Source organism: Watersipora subatra, chromosome 11 (genome assembly GCF_963576615.1).
Source record: "Watersipora subatra chromosome 11, tzWatSuba1.1, whole genome shotgun sequence".
Taxonomy (NCBI): Eukaryota; Metazoa; Bryozoa; class Gymnolaemata; order Cheilostomatida; family Watersiporidae; genus Watersipora; species Watersipora subatra.
This window is the reverse complement of record NC_088718.1, coordinates 8,532,459-8,547,568: the sequence shown is the minus strand read 5'-3', so window position 1 is coordinate 8,547,568 and position 15,110 is coordinate 8,532,459. Positions and strand designations below refer to the sequence as shown.

The window sequence follows — 15,110 nt, the reverse complement described above, 5'->3', positions numbered from 1 at the left end:
ATACTATAAATACTATAAAGTTTACTGTTTTTAAACTAGTAGTTCCAGAGCTATAAAGTGCAACATGTGTAGATGGTAAGATATCACACAAAATTGTTTTTTTTTGTGCCCTGCATGCAACTTTGTAAGACTTTTGGGAGTTGGCTGAGTTTCAAAGCATAAGACTTTAAAAAAACATTGACCATTTATGCAGGTAGTTTGATTAACTTTGATTTTGGCTTAATCTAAATAACTGTCTCAAACAACTATGCTGGAAAATGTGAATGATAGGACACTGCAACCGCAAATGATGGGACATGTCTGAAAATGATTTACAAATATCAAGTTACTTAAAAAACTACATGTATGTACATGTTTTTAATATAACTTTAAAAAATACATAATTATACAAGAAAAAGAACATAATACTATTGTTATTGATTATGTAGTACATTGTAACAACAATTTATTGTAAGATAATAAAAAAAAAACGATAGTTTTTCTACTAAAACTATCGAGTAAAGGAAAAAATGCAGCATGTATTTACAAAGCAGTATGTTTTACTGGGAGAAACATAGTAGTAAAACTATCTAACATGTTCCAAGTTGCGTATAAAATTACACTAATTCATTTATTTCGACTTGGACAGATCTTAAAAAGTTATTACACACCCATTTCACATCCTGGCCTACCCGACCATGTGCCACTTTATAAGGTTTTGTTGGAACAAGATGGTGAACAAGCTGGGTGTCTTTAAAAGCCTTTACGTTTTCTACAAGCTATTTTATTGTATTTATATGTAAAATCTTTTTATATTTGGTAAACTGAGGTTTTTACCTAGCGCAGAAACGCACATCAACATATTTTCACCTATTGAAAGAACACAAACATTATGAGGCATATCATCTAGAGGACATAATTGAGCAGGTCCTAGTTCATCAAACTTGGTGTACCTAATAGGTATTGCGTCATTGTACTCAGCCTTGTATACCATAAGTGTTGCACTGACGTTATGGTAAACATGGCGCTTCTGAACAATTCCTTTATTGATTCATCTACAATCTTTCATACCTGGAGCTTGTCGGGATATATCCTCTCTTAAATAGAAAGTTTAAGCCTTCTCAGCAGTGTCATTAGCAATTGGTTGTCTGCCATATTTCTCATCAGTATTTGCTGTTTTGGCTAACTGCACCCCAACATGAAGGGCCAGCTTGCGCACAGCTTGTCTAGATCTACGAAGACTGCTATGTAGAGCTTTCAGCAGTCTCTTGACAGTTTTCCTATTTGACTGTCTGTTTCTGAAGGCACCTACTACAATAAAAACTTTGCACGTGATAAATAATTTTTGCACACATTTTAAAGTTGAGAACAAAAGCTGCCAAATATAAAATTGCACAAAAATTATATAAATATGAAATATATAACTTGTAGAAAACCGTCTGCAAAGAATGTAAAATCTACAAGCATGTACTATACAGGAGATAAATTTAAATTAATGTATAATGTTGATTTAATAAATACATTGGATGTATAAAAAAACTTACAATTGGGTTATTTCAGTGTTAGCACTTTTCTCTTTTCTCTTTGCTAACATTTACCCCCTCTCTCGTATTCACGTCCTTTTTCTATACCCTTGTCTGACATGTTTTCCTTTTGATGGTATTTTTCAAAACAGCTGTTTGTGGTGATAGAAATACTGTCTTAGTTTTTTTTGTCAGCTTTCATTTTAGATTGATACTTCTTTTTGCATTCATTATGAGTCCTGCATGTTGTTGCTGGGCATAGTCAACACTGAATACTGGTATAGGTTGTTTCCAGTTATGATTGGATAACAATGGAGTGCAATGCCTTTAACTTAAAGTATGGAGTGACCCATCATTCACAACAGTTATCAAATATGACAACTGGTAGAAAGCTGTATTTCATGGTATGTGAAGTGAATACTGTTTCTACTTTGCATATAAGTTTTTTTGGCTGTGTTCTACAATGGGGCTGAGTATGTAGACTTAAAGTGCATTTTCGCGAATGATTGGACATTCCTACCAGCACTTATTTATAATGATTGCCCTACATTTTAAAATACAGATATAATAGTGTTATTTTACATACTCACTTAGAAACAATGTCTGACTTGCCTGTTCACTAAAGAAAGGATTGTTTTGACATCCTACTTTCCTGTTACATAAATTAAATAAAATGCATTAAATAAAAACTAAAAAATTATAGTTAGTTGATGATTCAAAGAACCTTGAGGTTCAATGGTGTATAGCCCCAACAACATATTTCATGTGCAATAATGCCGCTATATCTTTGCTGTTTCGGAGTTTCTTTTTTTTTAAACTTTCAAAAATATTCACAGAAACATTACAATTTTTTTAGCTGAAACCTAATTAATTTATGGATAAGAACATAGGTAAATCTCCAACTTTGTCTGTGTGTCTGTGTATTGGTACTCTAGCTATAGCTATTAAAACTTAGAAATGAAATGTTCATTACATGCTGAGTTTGAACTCACAGAGATTGCAACCACAAGTTTCAAACCACACAATTAACCACTGAGCATTACAGACACTAACATTCTTTTACTTTTGCCATATACTGCGTACTGTATGCCGTATGCCGAATGCTGTATGCCGTATGTCGTATGCCGTATGTCGTATGCCGTATGCCGTAGGCCGTATGCCGTATGCACACACTAAGTGTGCACTGTTGATTATTAACTAATAATAACTTTTGCATTTTTAATTTTTTGAAATTGTTTGCAAACTAATTTTTTGCTAATATTAACTATTTTTTAATTTGAAATTTTCAAATGTGCTGTTTCAATTTTGAATGTGTCGTTACATATTTAATTCCGGTTTTTCGTAACAACCTATTGCTAAATCGTTAAAAGCTAATACTTTTTACGCAGTCATTTGTCTTATCTCGAGTAGGAATAAGCTCTACATTCTCTGTCCGTTTGGTCAGACAAAGTACCAGACAAAGACAGTCCTATATTAAATTTTTACAATTGTACGAGCGTCGAGAGATACCAGTGTCATCAGATTCAAAGTTTTGATGGATAGCTTCTGCTGGAACAGTAACCTTTATTATACTAACACACAATTCCATGCACCAATTGTTATTAATTCAGCATATTTGGGATTTTTATTTTGTTTTCTCAGCTTACATTAATTGTATCGTTACCAAATCATATTTCATTGCAATCATAGCAAAACAAACGAATTTAGCTATTGCTTGCTAATTATTTCACATTTAAATTAAGCACTTTCATAGTTGTTTTATTTTGTTTCTTTACTTTATTTGACCTGCACAAAATGTTTTCCTCATGATATGAAGTTTGAAAGTTATGGTAGTTTGACAAAGTTTGAAAACCTTTACGGCTGTTTTATTTATTTTTCTTAATTTATATAAACCGCACAAAACGCTCTTCTCTTGATATAAAGTTGAAAAGTTAGAATGGTAACTGTTGTTATATGTTAAACACAAAAGGTTTTTGTGCAATGGCTTTCATTATCTTGGCAACGCCAGGCCTTCAGCTGTCCGGCATTGCCCACAGAGATCTGAATGGCTGGATGTTTAAAAAAGCTGATTGCGGTTAAAATGCTCAAATAAATCGAAAGTGTGATTATGATGTTTATAGATGCAAAGAGACCAACAGAATATAAACATGTAACAATGCAACTTGAATGCAGTAGCCGATAGCAATAATATCAACTAGCTACGTGACATTACATGTATTTGTTTTCTGAACATTTGAACCCCGATCAAGTTTTTTAATAATCTGGAAACATCCTGGTAGTCAGATCACCTCAAACATCAAAAACAACTGAAAAACTGAAAATAAACTAACTGGACAAGGGTTCACTAGTGAAAGTGAAACTGATTCATCTATTGACACCAATAATTAGCATTGACACTGTTTTAGGTTCCCCATTTTGAAGGCACTCAACTAGAGTTTGATTGATGGTTTGATGGTGCCAGAAATATAGCAATGTCAACATTCCGCAACATCAAAGATGATGCTGGGTTTCACATAAAAACGTGCACTTACTTCCAGTATGAATGCAAATTAATCATTTCTTTAGAACTGTACAATCACATTTTTATATGAGAAACTGACTTGATTTGAGATTTACTTCATATGTTTAAACATTCATAGCAAATATCTTTATAAAAACACAATGCTGTAAAATAATTTGTTCTACTAAAAAACCTAGTGATAAATATTGAAAGTAACTTGCTCATGGCGGTAAACAAAATATATTGCATGAAACTATAAAAGAACAAACTTTAAAACAGTAAATGATGCATCTAAAATAGATAGTGCAATAATGTAATAATTAGCAAAAGATATTTTATTGTTATGAATACTACCCATGGAAGATCCATGCACTGTGAGAGATCATCGTGTGTAATCAGTGTGTCCATAATTATCCAATTAGTGGTCTAGGTGATGAAGTAATGTGGTAGTTTAGCACAACGGTTTGCAACACAGAGGGAAGAAGACAAATTTCTTATGAGGCAACATTTTGTGCTCCCAGCTTTTGTTATAGTAAAGGTTTTCATCTGTATATTTTGCTTTTATCAGTATATTTTGTGTAATGATGTAGGTAAGCAAGCTAGCATAGTCCAACATAATATACTAGATGAAGTTTGAACTAGTTTGGCCTCGATAATTTTTATACTTGTATATTTTCACACATTTTTTTCATTTGATTTTTAATTAAGAATCTCCAAAGCTAAAAAAATTAAAATTTAATTTTTAAAATTTAATATGACATTGAATGGTCGGGAAATTTTAGGTTTAGGTGTTTGTAAACATGGGTTTTACTATATATTTCTCCTGTTCGTATTTAAATACATTATTATAATCATATACTTAATAAGTTTTTCTTCAATGTATATATTTAATATAAATAATATATAACTTGAATACTTTACATATAAAACAAATATTGTTATGCATTATTATATTGTATTTTATTATAATTATATTATAACTTTGTTAAATATATTGTTGTATGGTATACTATTATATTATATACTAAAAATTCCGCTGTCATACAGCCCACAACCAAAGTGATATTGGAAAAAAGAAAGGGTACTGATGGTGGAGAAATGCAATATTAGCAATCAAATGGCACTGCAGTGCAATAGGATAACTGCAATGATAGCTGTAATGTACTGGGTGTGGGTGTTATTATATACAACAAACCGCAATAATGAAAGGAAAATATTATATGTTTATATCTCTCCCTCTGCAATAAGATAAATGCAATATTGGCCAACATTAGAAGTAAACTGCACTGATATTATTGCAATAACCAATAGTTTTAATATAGTAATAATATAAAACCAATCGCACAATTTTGTTTACATTTCAAAACATCATAGCTAACGATATCAAGAAGTTGTGACATTTATATAGATTTTTAGAAAATCTATTTAAAAAAGTGTTTGGTAATGAAACAGCCATAATGAAATGAAAAGATTATATGTTTATATCTCTCCTCCTGCAATAGGAGAAATGCATCAATGGCCAATATTAGACGTAAAATGCACTGATATTATTAAAATAACCAATATTATTAATACAGTAATACTAGAAAACCAATGCAAAATTTTGTTTACATTTCAAAACGTCATAGCTAACAATATCAAGAAATATCAAGAAGACTATCCAAACTTATAATTAAATATTGTAATAATTTCATTAGAATCATTAGAAAAAAATATCAGTCATTTCCTTTAATTTCACTCCTTTGGACATCAGTTAAAATACCAAAGTACTCAAAAGTTTCCAAAATGTCAGTTACTTTGAAATCAGCAAAAAAGAAATGATTTCTGCACTTCTACGTTAATTACAAAAACCGTCGGCAATTTGACAATGCTATAGACTGGTGAACTGTGCACGTTACTTTTTCGTGAAATGCTCACGACTTAATTGTTCTCTTTTCTGTTGCTCGGCGTTTTGTTTGCCAGTCTTAACTTTGATAAAAGTAAGGCTTGACCAGTTTTAGTAATGATTTGTGGCCAAATTAATCTGTCTATTTATGTATAATCCGATAAGATGGGTTAGTTTTAAGATTTTGCGGTAACCTTTCAAAGACTTGGTAACATGTTTAAATAGGTTTGAATGTGTTTTGTATCATTATTATACTTTAACGAATCTACAAAAAATGGTTAAACTTGTTGATGAGATTTCGATGCAAGGGTTTTGATGTTGTTGATGAATAATTTTTGTAAGTTGTGTGCACATACATTTATCATAAAAACTCTCAAATATTCGCCCCACTCATTTGTTCGCTGGATGGTTTGTTATTAGATTATTGACTATTGTGTAATAAATTATTATATTATATATTATTACACATTATGTTATTGTATCAAATGTACATACACAGATAAATTACCTCTTTGCCAAAAGTAACATCGAGAATTAGTATACATTAAAGAAAACGCTTCTGGGATTACGTTTTGCTTATCCTGTTGTTTTAGCCACTACAAAAAATATGCTTGAGCTAATGATAAAGTTGAACAGCGACATCCTTGCACACGAGAATAACTCCTCAGCTACTTCTGATGCTACTCAACCTTGAGCCACTACCGAATTCATAACAAAACAATAAAAAGAGAGAGAGAGAGAGCGCAACCTTTGCTCAACATTTGTTGAGAACAACCGAGAGAGAAGTTATCAACTAATGTCAAAGTTGGTTCAACTGGGTTTAAGGAAAACAACAGGAAGCTCTACTCACCATGATACAGCGGTTTCTATTGATTACCTGATTAAAATAAACACTTTTTATATAACTTGCCATATATTTTAAGCTATTTTTATTAAAAAACTTCTTTTACATATTCCGTTACATAGAAAGGCTTGTCCATATTTTAAAAAGTTTCTATACTCTTGTTTTTAGGGAAAGCTAGCTCTGAAAATCTTGAAAAAAGCCATACTTAATCTGTGTTCACTCAGCAAGATCAGAGTGAAAGACGAACTTGAGATACGATTTTATGTAAAATAACTTCGAGATATGCTGATTGCATTAAAAGTTTTAGTGTAATAAATTTATTAGCAATTATTATCTTTGTTATTACTCATTTATCCACATAGTCAGTCAACGAAAATTGCTAGCAGATTAACACAGGTTTGCCACAGAAGTTGTTTTAAGATCTGCCAACATTTACCCAAACATCATGATCAGATTGACATAAGAAATGAGAAATGCGTAAAATACTGGCAAAAACACTACCAAGATGCATGTCACTTGTTCAAATCGCATATGATGCAATATTTTTTCTAACTTTCAATTATGACTTTGGACAGACAGATGATTGGACGGATGAACAAACAGATGGACACTTCTATTACTATTGTGAATATTGCTATATTGATTAAAACATTGTTCCATGGTAGCGTAGTTCAATTCTTGTCTGCCGTCACTTCAACTGAAAGTTTATAAGCTACTAGCTGCATTACCCGTGTTCGGGAACAGATTTACGTAAAGCAATAGTTTTATTGGTAGTTGTCTTTCATACTGTAAAACAACTCCAAATATGCAATCTACTGAATTTTTGGTGCTGATCAGACTGCATACACATATGCAGTCGTGCATGTCAATAATGTTGGATATACCAATGGAAATATGCAATGTGTTCTACAGGTAGTCTACAACGCATCAGTCTCAAGCCACTCAAATCGGAGTTGTCCTAATTTTGTACGGGACTGATAACGAAATTGACATTGCCACGCAAACTGAAGTTCTTCAAACTGGCAGTATTGAAAAGTTTTACATATTTTAAGAAAATGTAAAAAATATTTTGCTTTCGCACTGCTAAGCTATTGCAAGCATTTATTGAATTGAGACTTCTACATGCACTATACATGACTTCTACAGTTCTACATCGAATGTAGACTTCTAACACTAATCATGGCTCACCAGTTCTTCGTCTATAGCCTGTGTTTTGACATGGTATATACAAACAGTGCTGCGGTAATGTGGTTGTGTTAATAAAATTTATCAGTAAAATTTACATGTGTAACAGGACAGACAGTACGATGTCAAGGCAGATACAGCATTAGCACCTTACAATAATAAAACATAACGCCAACACAATAGCCTGTTTATGAGACACAATAAGCAAAACAAATGCATGAAAATATATATATACTGAAAAATATGCTAGAAAATGCTGCATGTGGATAATAAGTAGGTATAGCAGTGCATGAAAAACATAGCATGACACAATAATAACATAATGTTAATTTAATGCAAGCATGACATAACAATAAGACAATGTTAATCAACGCAACACTTGTGGATAGACAACATTTTTTGTTTTTCTGTCGGGTGTATGAACATACAGTTTTCGGCTTGTGCCTACTCTTGAGCAGGCAACATACAGCTGGCCATGGCTAAAGCAAGGGGACAGTAAGTCGATACCAGCTACTTTGAGGGATTGACCTTGCGACTTGTTGATGGTCATAGCAAAGCAGACTCTGATGGGGAACTGAATTCTTTTAAATTCAAATGGTAGATCGGTTGGAATAATTGGGATCCTCGGAATAAAAACGTATTCTCCTCTACCAGATGCTGAAATGATTTTGGCCTGAATTACATGCAAAAACATTTGCGTAACAATTAGCCGAGTGCCATTACATAACTTTGGAGGATTGAGGTTGCGAAGAAGCATGATCGGTGTTCCTATCTTTAGCTGCAATTTATGAGCAGGAAGTCAGGGCAAGTCCAGTGAATTTAAGAATTCCACAGGATATTCTACAGCAGCGTCATCAGTCAACGACGTATCAACAGAAGTGAAGGTTTTTGAATTGCCAGGTAGTTGGGCTAAAAGCTGTGAGTTTATGGCAGCAGCTGCATCATTCCGGGGGCAAAGAATAGCTCGCTCAGATAACCAATCAACATCTTGGAACCTCTGTCGCAGATTAGGGTAAACGTTCTCCTGAAGTTGCTCGGTTGAATCCACAAAAGTGTCGTAGCCATCAAGTGACACCAAAACCATATTCAGCACTGACTGGCAAACGCCCTTCACCAATACGCAGCAGTCCAGCAGCAAAATGTGCACTTGTTTCGTCACCAAGAATAGCGGCACGCATGTTTCGTGTCAAATGCAGCTGCACAACAGAGGGCCACAAAAATGATGATTTGATACATGCATTTATCTCATCAGCAGGTGTGCCTCTTTGTATTACAGGCAATGTTTGGCGAAAATCTCCAGAAAGTAAAAGAGGTACCCCACCGAAAAGTCTATTATTTTCACGCAAGTCCTTTAGGGTAAGGTTTAGAGCTTCAAATGCGAGCTTGTGCGACATTGTGCACTCATCCCACACAATAAGAACGCATCGTTGCAGAAGTTGGGCAGTTCCGCTGTTCTTTTTGATATTGCAAACAGGATTCTCAGTTCTGGCCAAATTAAGAGGCAGTTTCAGTGCTGAATGGGCAATGCGGCCACCAGGAAGTAAGGTAGCTGCAATGCCAGATGAAGCTACAGCTAAAGCAATTTTTCCAGACTCTCGTACTTTCGCCAATATAAGATTAGTGACAAAGGTTTTGCCGGTCCCACCTGGTGCGTGAAAAAACACTATACCGCCACTGTTTTGTTCAATTTTCTCCAAAACTGTGTTATATGCAGCTCTTTGCTCTTCCAGCAGCAGCGGTTCATTGATTTCAACATGGCGACGGAGCTCTTCACGGTCATATGCTGTTTCGCGTAATATTTCCCTGCAAACAACAGGTTGCTCCACTCTAACAGGCCTAGGAAGTCCATTAACTGAGAGGTTGTTGTTTGTGACCTCAAGCACTTAGTCCTCAATAAATATAAGAGCAATATTGAACATTCTATCTGTGAACTGCAGTTGTTGATCCTGAAGCAGTTGTCGCTCATGAAACAGGGTGTCTTCAGCCAAATGTTCCTTAAACTCTTGCCACAGCTGAAGAGGGTGAGAAAGCTGGCAGGTGCTCAACATAATAGCAAACAACTTGCGCAGTTGGGCAGGTGACCGTACAGTTGCAGCTTCTTCCAAGGCCTCCCTCCACTGTGCATCATCTTCCAATAGCCCCAAACGTCTGCATGCTTCATGGAAAGTGGCACAGACATGACCTTCAACAGTTCTCAAATGCTGAAAGGACATTGGGCCAACCACGTGATGCAGCATGATTCGAAGAAAGAAACATTCACGATTGTTAGGCTGAACAGTGTATACCCGTGCTAGGGCATCAGTTTGATATATGCCAGGATGATCAGGCACAGCAGCTCCATGAACTCGTCTCTTCCAGCATTTTGTGGATGCGTCAAAGGTGTAATAGGCTGGCAATTGGCAGTAGAGAAGCGTCTTGGCAAAATCATCAAGTGTACAAAGCTTGAAAAAGGCGGTAAGGGTAGTGTCACGCGGTTCTTGAAGTTGTTGCTGAAGATTTGCTTTAGTGAAATACACTCTCTGGCCATTCTCAAGATGGACACTCAGATGCTGGACAGTCGGGTGTCGTGCATGAATAGGGAGACTGAAGATGCGCCACATTGCTTCATTTGCACTGATTTACCGTCCACTCTCATAGCGAGCTACTTCATCAACCTGTGCTCCATCCCTTTCCAAGCCGAACACTGCTTGATCACTACCCTTATTGACATATTTGCAAATGTATTTGATAGATTTCACTGAGTTGCAAAATTCGACATTGATGTGTGCATTGAATACTTTGGACAGCAAAGGGCAGTAAGGCACTATCCATCTATTGTCCAAAGTGATGTCGTAGGCCTCTCCAACAGCTCGCAATGTGTGTTGTTTGGTGAAACCTCCATCATCAGCGGAACGACGACGATACAATGGATACCCATCTATGCCAGTAACTGTGTCTTTAATGAGAGCCTTAGGGTACTTCTTGGTACATGTGCCATCTTTCATGCAGGGTGAACCGGGGTTTAGCTGGCCACATGGACCATGTACCATGTGCTTGGTGACAATTTCGAACAGCTCAGGGTCTTCCACTCGATTTGGTATATCTGCAGAAATGACACAATCAACCTGTTCTAGCCTGATGCGATCGCATAACCAAATTAGAATGTGTGCATGAGGGAGTCCACGTTTTTGCCATTCAATGGTGTACATATGGCATCGCACAGCGCCAAATATTGCACCAGTGGTGATGTAATCCATTAGTTGCTTTAGTTTTAGGTGAAACACTCTTGCAACCACATCGTGTCTGTCATAGCTTTGCTGACCAGGCAGCAATTCATTGGAAATCTCATCCCATTTGCTGTTGCAGGTAAATGTGATGAAGAGGTCTGGTCTGCCGTAATGTCGCACATATGTCATGGCATCCTGTGTACGCTCATGCATGCAGCGCGGGCCACCAGTAAAAGATGAAGGTAAAATCACCATGTTACCTAGTTGGTTTGCATTGCGATCATCAGCCACTGCATCACGCAGGTGGATGTAGTCATCAGCTCTTAGCCGTGTCTGATGGTGGCGGATAAAGCTAAGTCTTTCAGTTTCAATTTTAGCGTACATATCAACTGCAAACTGCAAAAACAGCTTTCGGCACCTGTGAATGTAGTTGAAGCTACCATCACGAACCATCAGTCTGCTAGCATGAAAATCCATAGCAGAAACCTTTCGTGTACCTGGCTCTCCTGTGCGAATGTCAGTCTGTCGCAGCTGAAAGTTGTAGCCATCGTCACCTCGACAGAAAATGAGTGGATACTGCAGGGCGTCATATGCTCTGTGCGTCTCAGATATCCTCTGCAGTTCATTGCTGCGTAACTGCAGAATAATATCCCGCCTTTCAAACTGCTGTCCAACTATTTGAATGGCAACTTCATCTATGACAGGAGCATTGAATCTCCTTTCATGCTCTCCAACAGAGTGCTGGTCAGCATGAATGACAATTCGCAAGTCATCCGTGTTTTCAGGCAGCCTCTCCCGAGCAGTTTTGAAATCACGCACATATTTATTTTGCTCGTGTAGAACATCCTGCAGCTCACGGATTAAGTTTAATCGAACTCCTTCAACAATACCACGCCGACGTTCTGCCTCTGCCTGCTGGTCACCCATGAAATAGATTTGCAGGAACTGTGGTTGCTCACCCGGTATCGGAAGCAAGGATCCAATCAGATGGTAGACTTGACCTTGAACCTTGAAATTTGGGTTAAATCCAGGCTCATCAATGGTTTTAGCTCCAAATGATGTCATTTGAAAACAGCTGTTATATTTTCGTAAATTCCCCAAAAAATGTTCAGAATCAGGATTTGCGCCTTGGAATAGGTGAGTCAATACAGGTGGAATATCCTCAGAGAGTGGTCGTAGGCGAACTTTCCCATTGTTGCAACAAATGCCTGGCCTCTCGTCTTTCCAACGTAAGGCATTACGTCTGGAACATTTTTTAGACATTCGTCCCATAAAAAATTTCTGATGGGCCCTATACTGCGTTGCAGGATTGTAGTCAAGTGCAAAGTTTTCTGCCCATGCATGGCGCCTGGTAGGTTGTGGCGGCCAAGCAGCTGCTGTAGTTAGTGTATCTTGTCGTGGAGCCGCTTATGGGTCGGCTCAGCAGTCTCTGCACTTTTAGCAGCTGCAGCATCTATTCTGGCCTGCTCTCAATGTACCTGTGTTTGTTCAGCGGTTTCTGCTCTTCTAGCAGCTGCTATTCTGTTTCATTGTAGGCGTAGCTGTGTTTGCTCCGCAGTTTTTGCACTTCTAGCAGATGCAGTAGCTATTCTGTCTCGTTGTAGGCGTAGCTGTGTTTGCTCTGCAGTTTCTGCACTTCTAGCAGATGCAGTAGCTATTCTGTCTCGTTGTAGGCGTAGCTGTGTTTGCTCTGCAGTTTCTGCACTTCTAGCAGATACAGTAGCTATTCTGTCTCGTTGTAGGCGTAGCTGTGGTTGCTCTGCAGTTTCTGCACTTCTAGCAGATGCAGTAGCTATTCTGTCTCGTTGTAGGCGTAGCTGTGTTTGCTCTGCAGTTTCTGCTCGTCTAGCTGCTGCTTTGCGAACTCGGTCTCTTTCTCTACGGGAATCAATCTGTTCTTGCGTTTGAGCGGTAGGCTTTTTAGGAGGCATTGTACTGCTTCAACCGTTTCCAAAAGTGAATAAGATGGTGTGCTTTTTTTGTAATATATGCTGCTCGCTTTCTTCTCACCGTCGCCTATCGCAATGTTCGGAGTACCCGTGCAAGTTCTGTAGTAGCTGTAGTACTCCTAGCTGAAAAAAAGTAAAAGTAAGTCAGCTGCGGAAGGTAATGAACATGTTTACTATCACGAACAGTGGCAAATCCAACGTTTTTAAGTAGTGGATGTGTGGCAATTAATAGACAATACAACATTGAATAAGACGTATTAACTTTTTCGCTGTAGAACTTTAGTAGGTAAAACGCAGTAGCTGTACCCGTGCAAGTTCTGTAGTTCTGTGGTAATCGTAGCTGGAAAAAAGTAAAAGTAACTCAGCTGCGGAAGGAAATGAACATGTTTACTATCACGAACAGTGGTAAATGCAACGTTTTTAACCCTTTCACTGAAGTAGACTCCTTTATGCGTTTTCTATGGTCGACCGCCGTAGACGCATATTTGCAACTTTCCCAGCAATTGCTAGTAACTGAATTTTATTGTTCGTTGATAACATAACCAACAATCTTTAGGGCGTTTTATAGTAGTGACAGTGTTGTCCAAAGATTTCTCTTTAAAATTAGCCTAAAATTTAACTTTAATATTTTGGTTGAGCAATTCCAACTTAAAAGCAAACAGTTTGATTACAGTTTAAAACAAATAGTTACTTATGTTTATGTTATTATAGCGGATTCAGATTTTTGTGATTATGCAGAAATAGCAATTAGCAATAAAATAGCAATAGCAGCACTGACTCTGATGGTGGTGAAAGTATTGGTTTTGTAAGAATAAGGAACATAGTAGGGGATCGCTTCGTAGCCTCACATCGCTTTATCAATGCACAGAGTATAGATACAATGAATTTTTTGAATAGCAGTGTTTTGTTAACATGTTGGCAAAATCTGTGATATTGTTATAGCTCCTTTTACTGCTTTTATAACTAAGGCAATGCTATAACAACACTATATCAAACCTAGCGTAGCTATCTCAATCAATCACATTACTGATAAATGCAATCAATGTAATAATTCAAAGTACCTTGAGTTCAAATTTCCTATAATTCAAATAGCGTTATTGAGTTGATCTCGATCCCAGTGCGTCCACCGGGTTGGAAGTCCGAACTCCAAAAGAATACCTTTTTGTCCTTCGAATCTTCCACCTCAGTTTAGTTAGAGATGCCCTGCCAGCGTCTAACAACCTTATTGGATCTTTCCTTAAACCTGGAAGTTCTAGCCTGAGACGCAATAGTAGAAAAGATGTTGAATTAGACTGACGATGTCGTTTGGTAGAATATCAAGATTCTAGACTACCTCTGCTTTCTAAATATAGCTTAGTTCATGTTGACGTGGTTGCAGCCCATAAATCAATGTTATTGACGGTTCCTCTTCCTATGAATGTTGTGAGTCAACCTCCGCAACATTCTATTGTTCAGAATATATAGACTCCGTCTTATGTTCAATTTCAACTATCTACAATATAGAGAACAGCGCTTTTCTAGTGGTTGCAAAAAACAACCTTCACATGACCTTCCTGGTACACGTTGGCAGTAAATATTAATTAGATGTAATTTACTACTCATTAATTTATTTAAAGAGTAGTAAATTTTATTTAATTCACTACTAATATTTACTACTAATTTAATTTTACTACTTACTCATTTTAATTAAGTTTGCTTCGTACTATCGAATCGAAAAAAAAGACCGCCATATAATTTATTTATACTGCTCATATTTGGGAGTTATCGGTGACTCAATATGTCGAGAAGACAACTCATACTATTAGCATATCAGTATTTATTGTCCATCCCTACGATGAATAGCAGGTTACGTATTATAATAGAGGCGTGTACTAACGGGAGATTCCCGTTAATGCGCCCTAGCGGTGAAAAAAACCACAGAATATACACTCCCTTATATAAAAATAGCGGCTAATAGTCCGAAAAGTACGGTACTCTATAAAGCGGACAGACAGATAGATAGACAACGATTGCCGTTTATATAGTAGATTCACCTTTTT

General features: G+C 36.7%; 2 protein-coding genes across 2 annotated transcripts; both read right to left on the bottom strand.

The window, feature by feature from the left end:
- Positions 1-1,090: 1,090 nt before the first annotated feature.
- LOC137407780 (ATP-dependent DNA helicase PIF2-like) lies at positions 1,091-10,516 on the bottom strand. Its single transcript, XM_068094162.1, has 4 exons — positions 9,834-10,516; positions 9,014-9,719; positions 8,424-8,589; positions 1,091-1,290 (listed from the first exon to the last, which is right to left on the bottom strand). Exons 1-4 carry the CDS (start codon positions 10,514-10,516, stop codon positions 1,091-1,093), a joined length of 1,755 nt encoding a protein of 584 aa, XP_067950263.1.
- An 18-nt stretch (positions 10,517-10,534) lies between these two features.
- Positions 10,535-12,385, bottom strand: LOC137407779 (uncharacterized). The gene has a single exon (XM_068094161.1). The coding sequence runs from the start codon at positions 12,383-12,385 to the stop codon at positions 10,535-10,537; it is 1,851 nt and encodes a 616-aa protein (XP_067950262.1).
- Positions 12,386-15,110: the final 2,725 nt, after the last annotated feature.